We start from the raw sequence: 18222 nt of genomic DNA on the forward strand, positions 1-18222 counted from the left end.
TCAGATCTTCTCTCTCAGTTGTAAAGATTCTCTGCTCCCACTCTGCCCTTCATACCAATTAATCTGTCCCTCACCAGGCTCAAGTTATGAGTATTTATATGGAGACACGGTGATTATCAGCAACATTTACAGCAGACCACAACCGCTTGCTGAGCTTCACAACATGCAGAAAGCTATCTTCAAAAGACCAGGTGCATGATTCTCATCTACCATCTCCCTTCAGGTAAAGGAAAGGTCATAATGGATCCAAAGCAGTAATACAACACAAAGGTTTACTGGCAAAAAGACACTGGTTAAATAAATTCTGTCAGGACCTTGAAAAATGGGTAGGGGTATGGGTACGATTCTACTTGACAACTTTGGAAGGGATGAAAGCACAAGTTAAAATGAGTTATTACAGTGATCAGATATTGCAGTCACTCTCAGGAGTACTTTTATGAGACGTATATATTCAATAATTAAATATAAAATCAAGGATGAGGAATAAGGCGCAAAGCCCAGTCAGTCCCTAGATGACCCTTCTAGTCACTGTACCTTTCATTTTACCTTTAGTTATTTTACCTTTAGCTATTCTTACACATAACAAAGCAGCAGGAAAAGTTCAATGCAGATTCTTTGCTTTTGTGAAGTCTCAAACCTATTCCAACTCAGTACAAAAAAGGGACAAAGAAGAGAAAATGTTTGTTAAAAAGCAGAAAGAAGAAGAGATATTCATAGACTTTTTCTACCAACAGGACCTTGGAAACCAAGAGGGGCAACACACAAACCTACAGACTATCAAAGTGTAGCAGATGACATTTTTTGCTACCCATTCTGTCTAGCAGGATGTGATGTGCTGGCATTATTATTCCTTATCTAGAATCATTGGCAGCCCAAATAAATGTCAGAGGCAACAAGAAAAAAAACCCTGCAGCCACACACTGATCAAAACCTTTTTCTTACCCTAGAGACGGGATGTGGATAAATAAGTTGAATCTAACAAGTCAACCATGTCCACACCCACATGTACTACACATAGGAAGAACAGTTGAAAATACTGACATGAGACAGTGATTCTATAGTTTCCTTTTCTCTTTCAGTTTTATATATATATATAGTTAAAACAGCACATAGGAAAACACCACTATAGCTTTCACTGTGGCCAACAAGAAAGTTCCCACAAATATAAAAACATGGTTTTAAACAGATTTCAAAACATAATACAGAGGAAGTGAAAGAAATAAGAATTTCTCAGCACGTGACCAAATTAAAAAAAAAAAAAAGAGAGAAAAAAAAAAGAAATTAAACCCTTGGGAATTTACACAACACTCAAACATCCAACTTTGCAGTCTTGAACATCTCGATCCTTACTACAGCAGAACAAAGTATCACCAAAATAAACAAGCAGAATTTCTTGAGGACAGTGATGCTACTTGGATACAAAGTGAAATTTCACTGTACTAAAACATTTAACTTAGATTTACATTCAGTATTTTGAAGGAAGGAAACATGAGAGTTCCTTCATGTTTTATCCTTGCTGGCTGCCTACCCAGGAAGCATTATTGTTATTACTTCAAGAGGAAAAGAAAGGTGCTGGTAAGAGCCAGAAGGGCAAGGCAATGCTGTTGATTATGAAATGCCCTGTTCTTTGGATGAACTGTGTAAAACATTGTGTTAAAAGGCTCCATGTTAGAAATATTAAGAACAAAAAGGTCTTAAAAATACAGAGCTCTTCTGCCTCTTAAGTTCAAAGCTTGGGGAAGAGTGTTTTGCTAGAGTAAACTACCAGTTTGCTGTAATAAACTTATATGACAATGCCCTACTGTAACACAGGGCCAACCACAGACTCCAGACAAAGGTGATTGCTTTAGGTTTCAAGTGGTAACACATCTCTGGTTTTGTATAAAAGGAGCAGAAACACTTCTGGAACCTTCACTGCAGAGTCTTTGCCAGTGTCCAGCTTTTGGGCAAAGGAAATCTTGCCACACACTGCAGAGTCACACTCTTGAGGATCAGAGTGTCCAAACGATCATGATTCCGTGTCTGACCCAGAACTGCTTTCTCTGCTGATTTCAATCTGTAGGGATGGCAAATGATCCAGCCGACTCTTTTTTTGCCTGGACTGTTCTTTTTCCTTAATGAGCGCTCCCCAAACCCGCTGCAGCTCCGAATCATCCTCCTCTGGAGATGCCACAGAGTTTTCAGGTTTTTCTGAAGTCTTTTCTTGTGTCTTCGGAGCAGACCCTAATCGGGTCCATAAATTACCTAAGCAGATGAAAACAAAATATTTTTTTAAAAAACACAGGACTGGGAGGAATTCTGCAGGAGTCTTAACTCCACTGCATCTCTTTACAGCCCTTGTATTCCTCCCACCTTAACGTTTGGCATGGAACTTACTACATGCTTTGAAGTCTTTTGGGAGGCTCAGTGCAGCCTTCTTCACTGTGTTCCTGTTTGCACAGAATGCTGCACACAGGTCAGAAGTGCCACTGCATTTATTACACTCACTTTAGTGCCCTGTTTCCACCACAGTTTGAACTCATCCTCCACTTTGAAGCATACCTATATGAAAATACTGTTCATAACAATACTAAACTCAACCTGCCTACCTGTGTTTAGATTTCAAAGCACTGAACAAACATCTTTAATTTCACTCAACTGAACAAGATTTTCCTGCTGAAGTTTCTCTTTCACTGTAAGAAATTCAAAGGAATTGCAGTATTACATTCTCTCTCTCAAACTAACCTGATTTCTTCTCTCTGGTATCAGAGTAGAGGCCTTTTACATCTTGTTTGGGGATTCCTAAGCGGCTGTGCACGTCTGATATGGGTTCTCGACGAGGAGCAGAGGTGCTGCTTGGAGGTTTATTTTCTGGAGAATGGGGTCTTTTTCCCAGTCTTTGCCGCACATCTAGAGATATTTTCAGTGATTAAAATGTCAGAAATCATGTTGTATTTACTCTAGCTCTGCCAGATCATTTTCTGCTTGTTCACAATTTGTACAGCTTGAAACTAGACAGGCTCTCTCATCTTTTCTGAAGTCTTTCATAGTCCTCTACTATGAGGACAGGCTGGGGGAGCTGGGGTTGCTCAGCATAGAGAAGACTCCAGGGAGACCTTAGAGCTGCCTGAAAAGATCCTACAGAAAGACCTGAGAGGGACTTCTCATAAGGGTGTCAAGCAATACAACAAGTAGGAAGGGTTTTAAGCATTGAGAATCCTAAATATATTGATATTTAACCCATGATGCGAGTCTTACATTCTGAAGCTTGTCTGGTTTAGGTAGATACACCTAGTCTTAAAGGTTGAAACAAAACAACAGAGGCAAAGGAAGTTACAGGACTTACACGCTAACTTGTCAGAGCCCCAAAATGAGCAGGAGGAGTCAAACATAAAACTTCTATATTACATCAATATAAAAGAATGTATTTTCCTTATCAGTCAGATAATCCTCTGGATATTATGTGTGCCAGGAATAGCTGAAATGAATACCTGAGTCAAAAAAGCCAGTCAAATTAAGCCCCCAAATAAATCCTGACAACTGGAAAACAGGTCCTTATTCCTGTAATACATGTTCCTTCATGTAAGCAGATAGTGTTTCATTTCGTACAGGAGCTCCCTCACATGTTAAGTTTCTCAAAGTCATACAGGATCTATGCCTCAGGGAGTGAGCAAATTAAAAAGGACAAAAGTAGGAGGAAGTAGAAACAGGCAAGTAAATTGGATAAAAATAAATGTCATTCTTTCAATCAAATGCACTTCATTTTCCCCAAAGCCATCCTCAGCTCAGTCTCTTAGTGAGGAAAAATTAACTCTATGGATGCAGAAACTGCTACTGAATGTAATTCCCTCAGGTTAGTTAGCTGCAGTGAAGCACTGATGTGAAATGAATGCATCCATTTGAACGGGCCAGCTGCAGTTCTGCACAATGTAAGAGTCTGTGTTACCTGATTTTACAGTGCTGTTTGGCTGACGTGGCCCCGTATTATTCTGGCGTTTTTCTTCTAACAGCAGTCTCACATCTGCAACTTTCTCTGATGATCCTTTGCTGCCAATCCGATTTTTGATGTTACTGGTTGCTATGCTATCTGCTCGCATGGAATTCCTCAAAGAAACAGAAATAAAGTCTCTTAAATGACATAAAACCTGCTGTAGTTCTTAAGTCTTCTTGTACACAAAATTCCATCATAGAAAGCTGTAATATCAAGAGTTCTCTACTGAGGAACAGAGGTAAAAACACTACTCAGAAGAGCACATGTGCCAGTCAGAATCCTAAGTTCAGCAATAACCACATGAATCCATGTCAAGGCAAGTATTAAGTTTTTCTCCTTAAGGCTCTGGCTCAAAATTCAGAGCAGATAAGCAACCTCAGAACTTTTAAAAGCCTTGACATTATAATGAATAGACTACTGAAGGGACTGTTGTTAGGTTATTTAAATAATCTACAATACACATGAGTTGATACACCCATAGTGAACATGAATTCCTTTTTGTCAACACTTAAGGGTTATTCTTTTTTCTGAGAAAAGAGGAAGGGGTAAAGGGCAAAGAGAAGAAGGAATTATTTCTCCCTAGGCTAGCTATGAAATGCAAGAAGTTAATTGCGTTTCCTCTATGCTTTTCTATTCTGTTGATTCCATCCTTATCAATAAGCAGGCTTACAGACATCTGCAAAGGAAGCTGTATCTTGAAAATTGTAATTCAATTTCTGCATCAGTGTTTTCTGTATTTTGTATTTCTTATTAACACATCTAATACACAGCGATGTTAAGAATTAAAAAAGCTGCTTCAGCAGTTTGTCTTTAAGCTCTGGCACTAATTAAAATTCAGAATGCCTTCTCACTGATGCTTTTAAAGATGAAGAAACTTTTACCTGATATTTTTCAGTTGTGATTCCACCTCATCTGCATACATTGTCATTTTCATGCTCTTTTTGGGAGAGGGTGTTGATATCATTTTCAATTCCAGATCATAGTCCATCTCATCAGAGTCAGAGGCGCTGGCACTCGATCGCCGTGCTGCGCTGCGGTCTCGGGACTGTTTGAAAGCCTGCAGTTCATCACGGTACTCTACCACAACTCTGTCATCTTCATCCATATCCTGATCTTCTTCCTCCTCCTCTTCCTCCTCAATAGGCTCCTCAGGAACATTTATTAAGCCTGTCGCAAAACAAACTGACTCTGATAAACTGAAGCTTAGAGTACCTTAAAACCCAGGCAAAAAAAGAAATTAAAAATCACTAATTCATGATCCACTAGAAATGAGTCTTTGTAGTTCTGAGGCTAAAGAGAATATTCTGCTAAGTGGAATCTAGAGCACAGAACAGCCTAAATGGAAGAAAATTACCACAGCAGACAAAAATTCCATGGTGTTCACTATCTCAGAAGCCTGCTCAAGCAGAGAACTGGACTGAATATGTGCAGACCACACTGCCTGAACTAGGCACAACAACTCCTATCATCTGGTGGGGCTGGCTCTGTGATAATCCTTTCAAGTCCTGCAAGCAGGAACACCAAAGAGAACACACCTGTCCTTAGTAGGAATTTAGCACATAAATTGATTTCAACACAAATCTACAACTTCCAAGTTAGTCAGCAGCAGTGTGAAGCATCTTTTCAGAAAGCAGTACATTAGCAACATGCTAAATCTTCTTGCATGAGAGCTGATAAATCCATGGCTGAATTTAACAGGCCACTTGTGTAAAACTTTGACACTATTTGTCTCACATCAAAGATTTTTACAGCAGTTCCTTTTCTAATGCACACCCCCTACCTTAGGGAGTACACTATGATATTCAAATCTAATTAATAGGATTTTCTCATCTTTATTGTTCTCCATCTAGAGCTTGCTTTTCCATAGAACAGAAGAATTAAAACAGGAAGTACAACAAATTGCCAAGGAGTTTAAAGAAGTTCTCTCTTCTTTTTGCCCTTGATGCTATGGTCCCTGTGTCCTATATTTTTAAAAGAAAAAAACCCAAATCAAATAAAAAGCAGTAGGTATTTTGGTAAACCAATGAACAGTGTGAAGCTTCTGCCTCAGCCTGTGAACTCTTAAAAAGCGATTCAGTTATAGAGTTTTTGTGGTTTTCTTTTTTTTTCAAGCACACTTCACTTTTGCACACCACAGACTACCTGAGCCCCTGTTTAAGGTCCTTTCTGACCTACCATTCCCCAGTTGTGTTCTTAGAGAGTCATCATATTGGCATCAGTTACCTGAATGACGATGCTTATAAGGAGGAGTCAAGCCAACATCATCCCCAATCAGGATCCTTTTCTTGATCACATCCCGATGGATTCGACGTGAATGGTATCTTCGTTTCCTGAAACGACACAAAAAGAATGACATGCCTGTCCCAGAAAAGGCATCATGAATCTGCCATATTCAGTCCTGGATTAAGGACATGAAATTCACAGAATGGTTTAGGTTGGAAGAAACCTTAAAGATCATCCAGTTCCAACCCCCTCCACCATAGACAGGGACACCTTCCACTAGCACTAGGGTGCTCAAGTCCTCATCTAACCTAGCCTTGAAAACCTCAAGGGAGAGGACATCCACAATCTCCCTGGGCAACCTGCTCCAGTGTCTCACCACCCTCACTCATCACTCACTGTAATAGCAGATGTATGTTTAATGTCAGAGATCTGTTCTGAATCAGTCAAAATTTCAATGCTCAAAAAGTTCAAGAAACATCTGACCGTTATTTCCCTGAGAAAATGCTCCCCTCGCAAGTTCAGGGTTGCATTGCCAAAACATTATTTACACACAAGAAGCATCTACACAGACTGAACAGAAAGAAAATTCACAAATTAAAAATTAACAAATTAAAACATTTTAGACTACCTTGTCCAATTACCTGCAATGTTCCAATTCCTCTATCCAATACTCACCAAGAATTGCTAAGGATTCCCTTCATGCCTCCGTAATTTGGATTCCCGTATTTCATATAATACTGACTTCGCCTTGCAGCTCCCAGCTCCTTCTTGTCATCTGTTAAATGGAGTAAAGATACAGAAGGTGAGACTTGAACATATCTTACAGACCAGCATGACTTATCTCCTTCGTGAGGGATACAACTTTGCTGGCACCTCTGAAATTTCTCCTATCCCCACAGTTTTATTTGTGTCTAGAAACTTAATTCTAGGGAGACTGAATTTCTACATTATCTGCTGAACAGAGCATTACATCCTGCTCTAACTACTGGAGGCCATACTTACCTCATTCATGACCTTTCTTTTCTTTCTGGATGTGTCACTTTCCATATGGCCCAGAAATTATATGGATTTTCAGTTTACTCATAAATACCATTTCACGCCTCAACTTCATTTAGCGATAATTTCTGGCAATACCTCATCAGCATCTCAAATGATTTGTGTATTTATATAAAGTAAAATTTACCTCTGTGAGGACAGGTATCATAAAACCTATTCTCTGGTATTGGGAAGATCCACTTTTTATTTACAACATTTTCATACAACTTGAACTGCATTAAATGGCAAAATCTTAATATCTAATGATTAGCAAAAAAACCCTAACGATCTTGCAAATAAAAATTAGGTACTTCCAAGTTTTTGGGTGCTTCCAAACAAATAAAACTACAAGTGATTAATTCATTATGCTTCTTAAGCTGTTCATTTACCTTTAGTAGCAAACCTCATGAATAGCTTGTTTCCTTTAGCCAGTTTATTGGCAGGGCGAAGATCATTACGCAGGAGGGAATCCTCTTCCACCTGGGAGAGGGCATCCAACTTCGGGGGGGCAAAAAAGGTATTTTGGACAGAGAAGCAATCAACTGATTATTAAGAAAGTTACTTTTCAAATTATGTTCAAATGAACACTGTTTTTTTTTTTTTTTTACAAACTAATGTGAATTTTTAAAGTAAATTTCCCCCAAAGATTTAAAATATTTCTTTCTCCTCCTTCATAAAATTAACTCTGATTATTAAACCCACTAAATTTCAAATAACACTATGCTAGTGATTGAAAGTCAGAAACCCAGCACAACCTGGAAAATGAAAAACAACTACTTGAATTTTTTGTTTGTTTCATATCTAAATGCTTTTACTAAGAGGTCCTCATGCCCTCACACAATGACTAAAAAGCTTTTTTTTTTTTTGGAAACTAAAATTCAGACTTCCATGATGGACTAGTGTTCACTGAGCCATCCCTAAAGAAAATACTAATCACACCTATTATATATTCAGCCAGTGAAGATTAAATTACTGACAAAACAGCAGTGTGTGCTGATTCCCACACATCTATGGACACCCTAAATCCCATTTGTCTCTTTAAGCACTGCCTTCGCTGCTGAAAGGCCACTGCCTTCCATTATTCTGTCATTGCCTCCTCTCAGCAGAAAAGAGCAGCCAGTCTGGCTCTTGCATGCTGCATACCCCAGCACTCTTCAAATTCTACTTTCACAAAACACTCTTACACAGCTATTCTCACCTACAGCATATCTGCACTGCCTGCCATCTCCCCATCTAATTTATTTGACAATTAAATTGTGAATTGCAAATATAAATGGTTAAAACCATAACGTTATGAAGACTTGACACCAGTCAGAGCAAAACTTCCATTAATAGTGTTTTCTCTTTCCCTCTGTACTGACCTCAACATCACTTGGATTGTCATCCTCAACCTCGCCTTCTTCTGTCTCATCATCAGAACTTTCCTCCTGTTTTTCTGAGGAGGAAAATAATTGGGAAAAGAAAAAAATAAGCTCCATTTTAGTGTGTCCGTCACATTTATTATGACCTGAAACAATTATTCTCTGAAATCAAGCTGAAGGTGTTAAGCCTGCCTTCTGTACAGCCTAGAGAATAATCAAACCAGTAAATGTCTACAGAAACCTGAAGTGTGCATGAGCTCAGAGCAGTGTTAATAGACATCCTCTGTGCAGCACACAGGGACTATGAATTCTTTGAAAGCAAATGGAATTGCACTGCATTTCAGGGTATGGCAGAGCTCAGCAAGGCCAAGACTGTAAGCCTATCTCTTTCAGCCTCCCTTTAAAATGCTGCAAGTACCTACAAGTATCCACTATTAACAATGTAAAACAGGTCATTATTCAACAGCTTAGAAGTTTCTGAGGGAGAGCAGGAGAAAAAAAAAAACCTTAGTGACTTAATTTCAAAGTGAACTAACAGAAGAATGCATGCTTCCAGAACTACTCAAATCGTGAGATGCACAGATTTTTGCAGGTTGTTTTTAGCTCAAAGGAAATTTATACTGATTTTTTTTTTTCAGTCCTCAGGAGTGAAATAAAAAGGTAGTGAATACAGACAGCTATTAACTTATACCAGTATCATTTGCAAAGATCTCAAGGTACTCATAAACATCAAGACTAAAAAAAAAAAAAAAAACTTATATTTTTGGAGTTCTTAATCACATCCAACAACACACTTGAGAAGAGAGAGAGAGCAGTAGCTGTTGAAATAATCCTGAATACACACCCAAGTTCAAACAAGAGAATAAAGCAGAATTAACCAAACTGAAACCAAAGAGAGAATTTAGGTGAGACAAATTCAAACTTGAATTTCAGTTCTATCAGGGACAGTATTCCAGTACTCATTTTTCTGGGAGAAGGAGAGAGAAATAACTTCTCACAGTAAAGACCAGTTTCTTGCTTCCCTAAATGCCTCAAGAGCCCTCAGATTCCTACCTAAAAAAGGAATGCAACTAAGCCAGATCACTCCAATGTATCTGTACTAATCTCACACCTTAAGATGCAATTGAACAGTTTGTACTTCATCTAATATCCTACTTTTCCTGATGAGCAGGAGCAATTTAGATGACAGTTTTTATTTTGAGATGTGGTGTAACCATGATGTAACATCTAATTTGTTACCCATCAAGATTAAATACATTTATTTATGCTCCATTTAAACAAGACAGTCACTCATCTCCAATAACTTCAGAACAAGTCTTACTTGACGCTTTATCAACAATTTGCCCCAAAATTAGAGTCACATGGATGGTTGAGGAGCCACTGTATTGTGGAGAAAAACAACAGGAAGAAAAGGGGATGGGTTACAGGAATCCACAAGTTTGACAAAGATCTAAACCTCAAACTTTCTTAGCAAGGCTTTTGATAGCACTGGAAGTATCTAACAGAGACACTGGTTATTGGCATTTTGCTCATGTAGATTGTATAGTATGTAATGGAAGAGTTAATAAATACAATCTCTCTCTTTGCTCTGTACCATGTAGTACAGTATGTTGAAGCACAGCAATTTACCACACCAGCCTAACAGCAGAACAGTCATAAGTTAGGTAACAAAAGCCTGACTTCTCTCCCATAAAAGTAAGAAAAATTTCCAAGTAAGGCATTCAAGTACTAGATTTACCACAACAATAAGATGTACTTTTGCTGCTTTGCTCTGTTCTAACTGAAATTTCAGTGCACTTCTTTCTTGAAAGTGTAATGGTGAAATTCCAAGATGCTATAAAGGGGTGAGGTGACATCAGAGTGAACCACATACTTAGAGGATAGTGGTCTATCAAGAAAGGAATCATCTGTGGCGTTTCAAACCCAGGACATTTTCTTACACCTGCTTTTTCCACATCCATCCTTTCACTGTCTTTGTACACAGATCACACAGCCTTACTTCTGTGCAACATGTACCATTACAAATATCATATCTGAATGTGACCTTGGATCTAGCATGTTCAGTATCCACTGAATTACTGCTTTTGCTCTAGCTCCAACCCACCTTTTAAGAAGCAGCTTCTTCAAAAGGTTTCCAAGATGAAAGCCTTTTTTAAAGTGGCAGAATACATTTACCTGAAACTATATGATAGAAGCTCCTTCAGTAATTTAGATTATGCAGAACCCAAGCACAAGTTTAAAGCTTCATTGAATTAATTAGATAATGTCTAGATATACATAGCTCAATCTACCTTTCTTAGTTTTTTCAGCTGTCTTCTCTTCATTGTTTTCTCTGCTTTTTGTTTTCTCCTGATCAGGCAAGGAACTCATATTTATTAGAGCCCGTGTTGCTGTTACTTCATCAAGCCAGACCACATTACCTATGACATATATAAACACACACAAAAACAAAAACAGAATGCAGTTTGTATAATCAAGCAGTCACACTGCCTCCCTGGAAGGAAATCACTAACAAAAGTTCAGAAATACTCTTATATGGTGACATGACCAAAAAAAAAAAAGCAGAGGATGTACTTCTTGCAGGGAAAGTCACATTCTTTAACACACCTGGTAAGCTGGAGGACACACAACTTTCAGCACATGACAAAAACCACACAAAACAACTGATCTGAACCAAAATCACTGAAATGCACAATTGTTTGTTTGAGAGACTGCTTCCAGAGTGCAGCAAATCTGGATATTGAAGCAGGGTCAGTGTATTTCATAACTGTGTTACCACACAAATGTGATTAAGGGGGTGCATAGGGGAGAAGCAGCAGCCTTGATTATTTTTCCCTTTGAAAATTTAACAGAACCTTGGACTCTACTGCGGAATTTTGTTAATCTTTTCCAAAAAGCAGGAAGATAGGGCTAAGTAGGAGACTGCTCAAGCACTCTGCACAGATTATGGTGTACACAGCTTACCAGTATGATTCAGTGTATGCCTTGTATAGGCCTTAAGCGTCAGCAGATGGTACTACAATGTAACTTAGTAGGCCACTGAAAGCATTTCATAGGTGTTGAAATTGGAAGAGCTGAAACTGCTTAGAAAGAGGTTTTGAACAAAAGCCTTCTGCCCCGACGCATTTGGTGCAAATACAGCAGCAAACATCCGTCACTGCTCTGCTGTTATGCAAAGTGTGTTCAGGCACCAAGAAAACTATACAGTGTTCTAAAATAAAATTGATCTTCTCTTAAAATTACCCAAACAGACAAGATTTACAAGGTGAAGAACACTCAGATAACTAACTTTAACTACTGGCTAATAACTTTTCATTTCTGCATCTCTGCCTGTTCTTCGCAGCTCCCAATTTGCAAAGCCTTTATCAGTTTATGTTCATCAGTCTGAAGCACAGAACGCTGTCTGAATTCAACTTTGCACTAAGACACCCTGAGATGTAATCCATTAAAATGCTTGGCATGGTGCAACAGAAATCTGTGCTGATACAGCATGAAAATTTAAAACCATGTGTGTTAGCTGTAAGTGGGTAAATTATTGTTACAGCTCTGAAGCCTGCATTTTTGCACTGCAAGTTCCCTCTGGTTCCACACTGAATTTACTCATGTGACATTTAAGAAAAAAAAGAAAACTGGACAGAAAAAGGACAATCAGACAATCCTAAAAATGCAGCCTCAGATCCAGAGCTAAGCTGTGTACTTGCTAGCTTAATGCATCACCACCGGTTCACTTAGGAACTCCCTCCCAGGGCCCACTGCATTTCACATTTTCTGTCAGTTTGTGGCTGTTACACACAGTAATTTCAAGGTTACCAATATTTTGCAGCACACCATATCTTTTGTCTTGTTTTGGAATGTAATTCCTTCAGGGTTACTTCAGGGAACCATGCTTCTAATTCTCAGGTCTTAGCCCTGCTTGGCACTAGATCAGTTTTCAGCAATCCCAACCCAAATGGAAAACCTGCACTGGCTTCCACTTCTTTTGCTATGGTGTTGGTTAGAGACTAGCCACTTGACAATCTCAGAGCCTTCCAACTCGTGATCCAGCACTCAACTGTAGCAAACAGCTCTTGTACAGTCTTTAGAAACACTGAGGGTACCATGACTGTCAACAACTTTCTCTCTGGCAATCTCACTGCCTGCTTACTCCCTGGAACAGGCCTGTCAATGGAAATTTACATTCCTTTTCCAATCTGTGTAAATCACACTCAGCTGCTACCTTCTTCCACCTACTAATTCCTCCTTGAGAATGCACTAAACAGATATGGCAGCAAATCTGCTCCTTCACAGCACAAACCTATACCAGCCTGCACACAGCAAAATAATCTTCTCTCAGAAGCACTCACAAGCAAGTATGATATTTATGTCAACAAGTAAGCAACACAAAATTTTAGACCTCTTTTTTTTTTTTCCACTTGGAGACTAGTAAGTTATTCTATGCTCTTTCCAACAAGAAATACTCAACCAGACAATGGTTTGATTTTCACCATATCCTATTAACTCTTTCCTTCTAAATCTCTTTTGAGTAAGGATAATGACAGGGAAACTGAGACAGACAGAGTGACTTTGAAAGCCACTAGGACGTCTGAAGTATGGCTATGATGGATAATAAAAATAACAATTACAGACAAAAGACTCCATGTACTTACATGATGTATCATCCAACCACTCAATATGAGCAGGAGGATACTCTTTGAAATAGGCAAAGATGTCCTGTGTACTCATCTCATCCACTCCACAAATATAAATTGTGTCCAGTCTTACTTTAGGAATTGCTGTAAAGAGGAAGAGATACAAATCTTCTAGTTACTTCTACAGAGCAAGCTTTTATATTACTAACAGATGGGTTTACAAAGCAAACACTTAAAGTAAGTAATGAATTTAATGTATGATGTACACCATTCTAAAATGCCGTAACTTGATTATTCTACACTGTAAAAATGTAAGAATTGAGAATTAAAACCAAGTGGTATTACAAGCACTGGTTGGTGCAGGCACTGTATGGCACCCAAAATGCCTTAAAGACTTTTTTTTTTTTTCACATGCTGCCAAAGTACTACTACTTTACTACTAAGGAACCAGAATACTGATGAGGTCTGTAAGCAGGACACACGCACAAAGCACTTGCACTTGTGCCACCTGATGGAGAGCTGTTACAGGCAATGGCCTAGTGGGTCCAAGCTGCCAATTGGGAAAACAGGCCTTAAGAATTGGATGCCAAAAGCCCTGATCTGTCATGCACACATTTCCCTGCTGATCTGCTTACAATCCAGCAGGCCCAGCCTGCCACCTAAAAGCACACATGCCATCAGGCCAGCTTCACTGTGTGTACAGCACAGAATCTGATCTCACTGTGCATGGGACACTGAGTCCTCCACTTGCACACAAACAGTGCTCAAGGTCTGGTCTCTTCAAAGAATTGAAAGATTCTTAAAGCAGCACTGATGGAGAAGATGAACCTTGAACATGCAGCACAAGGTGCTGATGCCAAATTGTAAATGAGGTACATAAAGTTTTTAATAAAATGAGAAGTGAACTGGTAACTGTCAGGTAGTTTAAAAAATAATGACATTAATATAAAAAGGGGGGGAAAAAACCCCACAACCCTAAGTGATTTAATTTGGCAGTAATCTGGGAAAACCTCTGGGGATACAGGAAATATTGGAGGATAAATCAAGTAAAGGAGCTGTGAGAAGTAAACAAAGGGATCTTTTCTTCTGGGTGTTGGATAAACTGGTACCTTTCTTCATCATGTCCCGATCCAGTGCCACATTCCTTTGGGCAAGATTCACTTCAGCCCGAAAATGAAAGCGTTTTGCTCTTTGTTCCTTCTTCTCAATTGCTTCCTGCAAAAGGCAAAACAATGCAGCCACAACAGGAATTGCAGCAGCATTCCCAGCCAGCTGCACTGAAGGACCATGTATTTAAAATCAAATCTACCAGACAGGAACAATCCACATTAGTAAGTCTACTAATTCTGAAGAGATCTCCGAGTTTCATTTATAATTCACTTAGTAATTCACTGTTACATTTCTGTGTCACAAATTGGTGTTAATCCAGGTACAGCAACATAATGGAAGTCAAGGTGCATGGAAAACAAGGGATCTCAGACAATGCTCAGGCTCTGTGATGGAACAGTAACATTATCTCTTTTCCTTCCTAACAAATGTGCAGAGACTGTGCTCAAACAAAAGCTCTCCTGAAACAAGCATTTCCACCACATGGAAAACCCATCTTTTAGAGATTTTTTCCCTATCTGTTTTTTAAATATGTTCAAAAATATTAACTTGTCTGAGCATGAATTCTACACCACTAGCTGGACTGCCAGGCCTTATTTAGAGCAGCAATTCAAGCTGCTTTTAAGCAGCTCATGAGCAATAGCTTATGTGCATCTTATGAAACTTTTGAAACTGACTGAGAAGCTCCTTATTTTACAGAATTTATTAGGAAGCATTACAGAGTTTTGGATCTTAAGTCAAATTTGGAACAGAAATAGCAATTAAGCACAAACTGCCACCAATGATACCAAAATAAACATGCACTTTTTGCTAGCTTTAAGATTGCAAAAATATCTTTGGTCACATTTCTTAGAAATGTTTCAGAGTTGTATCATTAAACAACACTAAAAAAGGTGACAGCTTTCCCCTGGCTAGGGGATCTTCAAATTCTTTATTGAATTACAAAACAACACAAGCTAGATATTGAGGCCAAAAAGCTGATTTTCAGTCTTGATCTGGATCTCTTTGTACTCTTTGATAAGCACAATCTTCTGAGCTCCACTAAGGCAAAACAGGAACAAGTGATTTGTCAGCACACTGTTGTGGTGGTGATTCACAGTTGTTAGAACATGTAAAATGGTGTCAGTCCTACAAAGTGTAGGACTACATGCTTTTTCTCCACTACCAGTGGTCAATTGTACAACATAAAACCACAACCAATTTGATATTAAAGGTACAGAGATGACCTGCAGGATCAGGTTTCTGAAGTTCGACAGAATTATGTAACTTTAAGTTATTTAAATGCAACCACTGCTCACAGTCTTCAAACTATGCCTTAAATAATTGAACAATAAGATGCCCTTGGATGATACAAGGCAATGAAAGTAGATTTTCCTGCCAAGCATTTCTTGTGTCACTCACCTAAGAGGAAAATCTGCAGCTGTCTTGTTTTCCAACATTGGTGGGCACTAAGGGAACTTCAATGGAAACACTTTCAAGGTTTGGGAACACAAATTTTTGTAACTTAGAAATGCTAATTCTCATGGCTTTTACAAGAGAGATCAGGTCCTGGTGCAGGCCACAACCAGTAAAAGGAGAGTGCCCTAGCTGCTGAAAAATGCCAGCTCTCAGCATGAGGCTGAGCTTTTGTGCCTATTGGGGAAGAAATAAATGAAATGGTTTCTTCTTTCCAGTAGCAATAATGAGAATATGTTCAAGAACCATCACACAATAACTACCTTAGAGGTTACATCTATTCCGGTAATGAAACTTCCAGCTTTGTTTTCATATCTCCTACTAGTGTCCTGAAACAAAGCAAAATGGTCATGAAATTTCAATGAACACTGAAAACACACTTGGTATGCTGAAAACCAAAATAAAACATGGATATTTCTACAAGAAATACATTCTCTTTTCCTTCATCCTTACTCCAAGATACATCCCTAGATAGACAGGCATACAAGCAATAACTCTTGGTGATCTGAAGATAAAAGCACATGAACTGAACCAAACTTCCTATACTCTAAGGGCTTTTCCTTCTGGCAAAATTTAGTTTCTGTGTCTGCTGCAAAGGTTTGTACTTACTCTCAGCAATACAGGGGGAGTCATCAAACATCTTTCTTAACTAAAATGCTCACAATTTTGGGTTTGGGTTTAATTTCCATGTAAAACATGAACAGATTTAACTGCAATACCTGGCTCCTTAAGCATCAATTTACAGCTTTTAGTCTCAGAAATCAGAACAACAAGCTACATCCACAAATGAATGGTAACTTTTACCTCTATGCTTATCAATATTTCAAATGAAAAAATACCAAATACCAACAAGATAAAGCATTACTGTTTTGGTGCAATTGAACTAATAAAAAGCAAAAATGGAGAATTTGGGGGGGGGGGAATAATTACAAGTTTCCTTTCCATCAGCCAGGACTGCTGAATCCACAAACCCTGGACCAATGACCCAGTTCTGTCCCTTCCATGATTTGCATATGTAAAAATGCCTCCTGTTCATTCTGGCACCCTTAAAACCATCACCTGGCAAAAGTTTGGGGCTGGAAGCACATACCTTGCTTTGTCTAGGGATAAACATTTGTGCTGCAATAATTATTTAGGCTAAAGAACTTGTTCTAGAAAATAGGCCACTCTCAATTTAGAAATACCAAAGTACACAAACGAACTCCTTTTCTTAGTGTCGAAGTTTCTCTAGGGCTGCCAAATGTTCAGTTATTAAAGAAAAAAAAAGAAAGAAAAAAGAAAGAAAGAAAGAAAAGGCAAAACAAACATTATTTTTAAAGTTAAAAACCGCCCACTGCCTAAGGTTGACTCATGGAGCACAGGGAAGTAGAGTAGGCTGCTGTCTCTTTGGCCACATATTTGGTAGAAGCTCAAGCACGTTGGTAAATCAGCTAATTAAAGATCAGTCCCTAACGTAATGCCCACACAAGTTTTGAAAGCAAAAGACTACTTATGAGTTTAGAAGAACTCTGACCCATTTTTAGGTATTAAAGCCAAACTCCCTAGAGTTTGTACAGGAACAATTAGCACAAATGAAAAAGGGAAAAACAAAATTGAAAGGAATCCCTCAAAAGCCCATCAGAGCCCACATTCCCACTGTTCTCAATTCAGTTTTCCACAGTCACCCCTCCGCTCCCTACTCTTGGTATTCCCTACGTTCCTTGCATTGAGCACTCTCTGCACGCTCTCGCATCCACAGCCTTCCTCTACGCTCCAAGTCTTCTTTTCCACTATCCCACCGCCTCCTTTACTCTCTTCGCTCCCAAATAGATCCTGGCCGCTTCCTCTTACAATTTGCCCCCCAACTCCGCTCAGACACCTCCAAGTCCCTTCCTGGCCCCGCTCCCCTCACGCTGTCGCTTTCCCTCATGCGCTTCCCGCCCCATGCCGCCCCTTTCCCACCAGGGTCCCTCTAATTGCCCCTGCAGACCCCCGCAAATGTTCCACTCCGTCACTCTCAACCTCTTCTACGTTCTCTGCGCCCCCTCAGAAGCTGGCCCCTCTTTCGTCCCTCCCTAACCGTGACCACACCGCACGCCCCTCACCGGAATGAGCTCCCGGAGCGAGCGCCTCACAGGGATGGTCTCCAGCTCGCCCTCTTCCACTTCCATGGGCTCGGGCTCCGGGCCGCGAGGCTCCGCCGTCGTCGTCGTCGTCGCCTCAGCCTTCACCGAGATCCGTAGGCCCCGCACAGCCGCCATGGCTCCGCCAGGCCCGCCCTCCGCCCGGCCAGCGAGACAGCCGCGCCGCAGCGCAGAGCGCCGCCACCGCCCAGAACCACCACCGAGACGCCGCGGCGGATAGAGCGCCGCCCGAAGCGGGAGCTGGCTGGGGGCGAACCCGCTCAGACGCACGTCACGGCTATAGAGACGCGGGAGAGAGCGGTCCTGCAGCGCAACAGACA

The 18222-nt window shown here is 39.8% G+C and overlaps 1 protein-coding gene across 1 annotated transcript; it reads right to left on the reverse strand.

Annotated features, from left to right (window-relative positions):
- Nucleotides 1-1294: 1294 nt before the first annotated feature.
- Nucleotides 1295-18019, reverse strand: NCBP3 (nuclear cap binding subunit 3). The gene is made up of 13 exons (XM_054394214.1): nucleotides 17864-18019; nucleotides 16043-16108; nucleotides 14327-14432; nucleotides 13236-13361; nucleotides 10881-11009; nucleotides 8590-8663; nucleotides 7618-7726; nucleotides 6869-6968; nucleotides 6194-6300; nucleotides 4852-5137; nucleotides 3926-4083; nucleotides 2725-2889; nucleotides 1295-2244 (listed from the first exon to the last, which is right to left on the reverse strand). Exons 1-13 carry the CDS (start codon nucleotides 18017-18019, stop codon nucleotides 2009-2011), a joined length of 1818 nt encoding a protein of 605 aa, XP_054250189.1. The 3' UTR covers nucleotides 1295-2008.
- Nucleotides 18020-18222: the final 203 nt, after the last annotated feature.

This window comes from Indicator indicator, chromosome 30, assembly GCF_027791375.1.
Source record: "Indicator indicator isolate 239-I01 chromosome 30, UM_Iind_1.1, whole genome shotgun sequence".
Lineage (NCBI taxonomy): Eukaryota > Metazoa > Chordata > Aves > Piciformes > Indicatoridae > Indicator > Indicator indicator.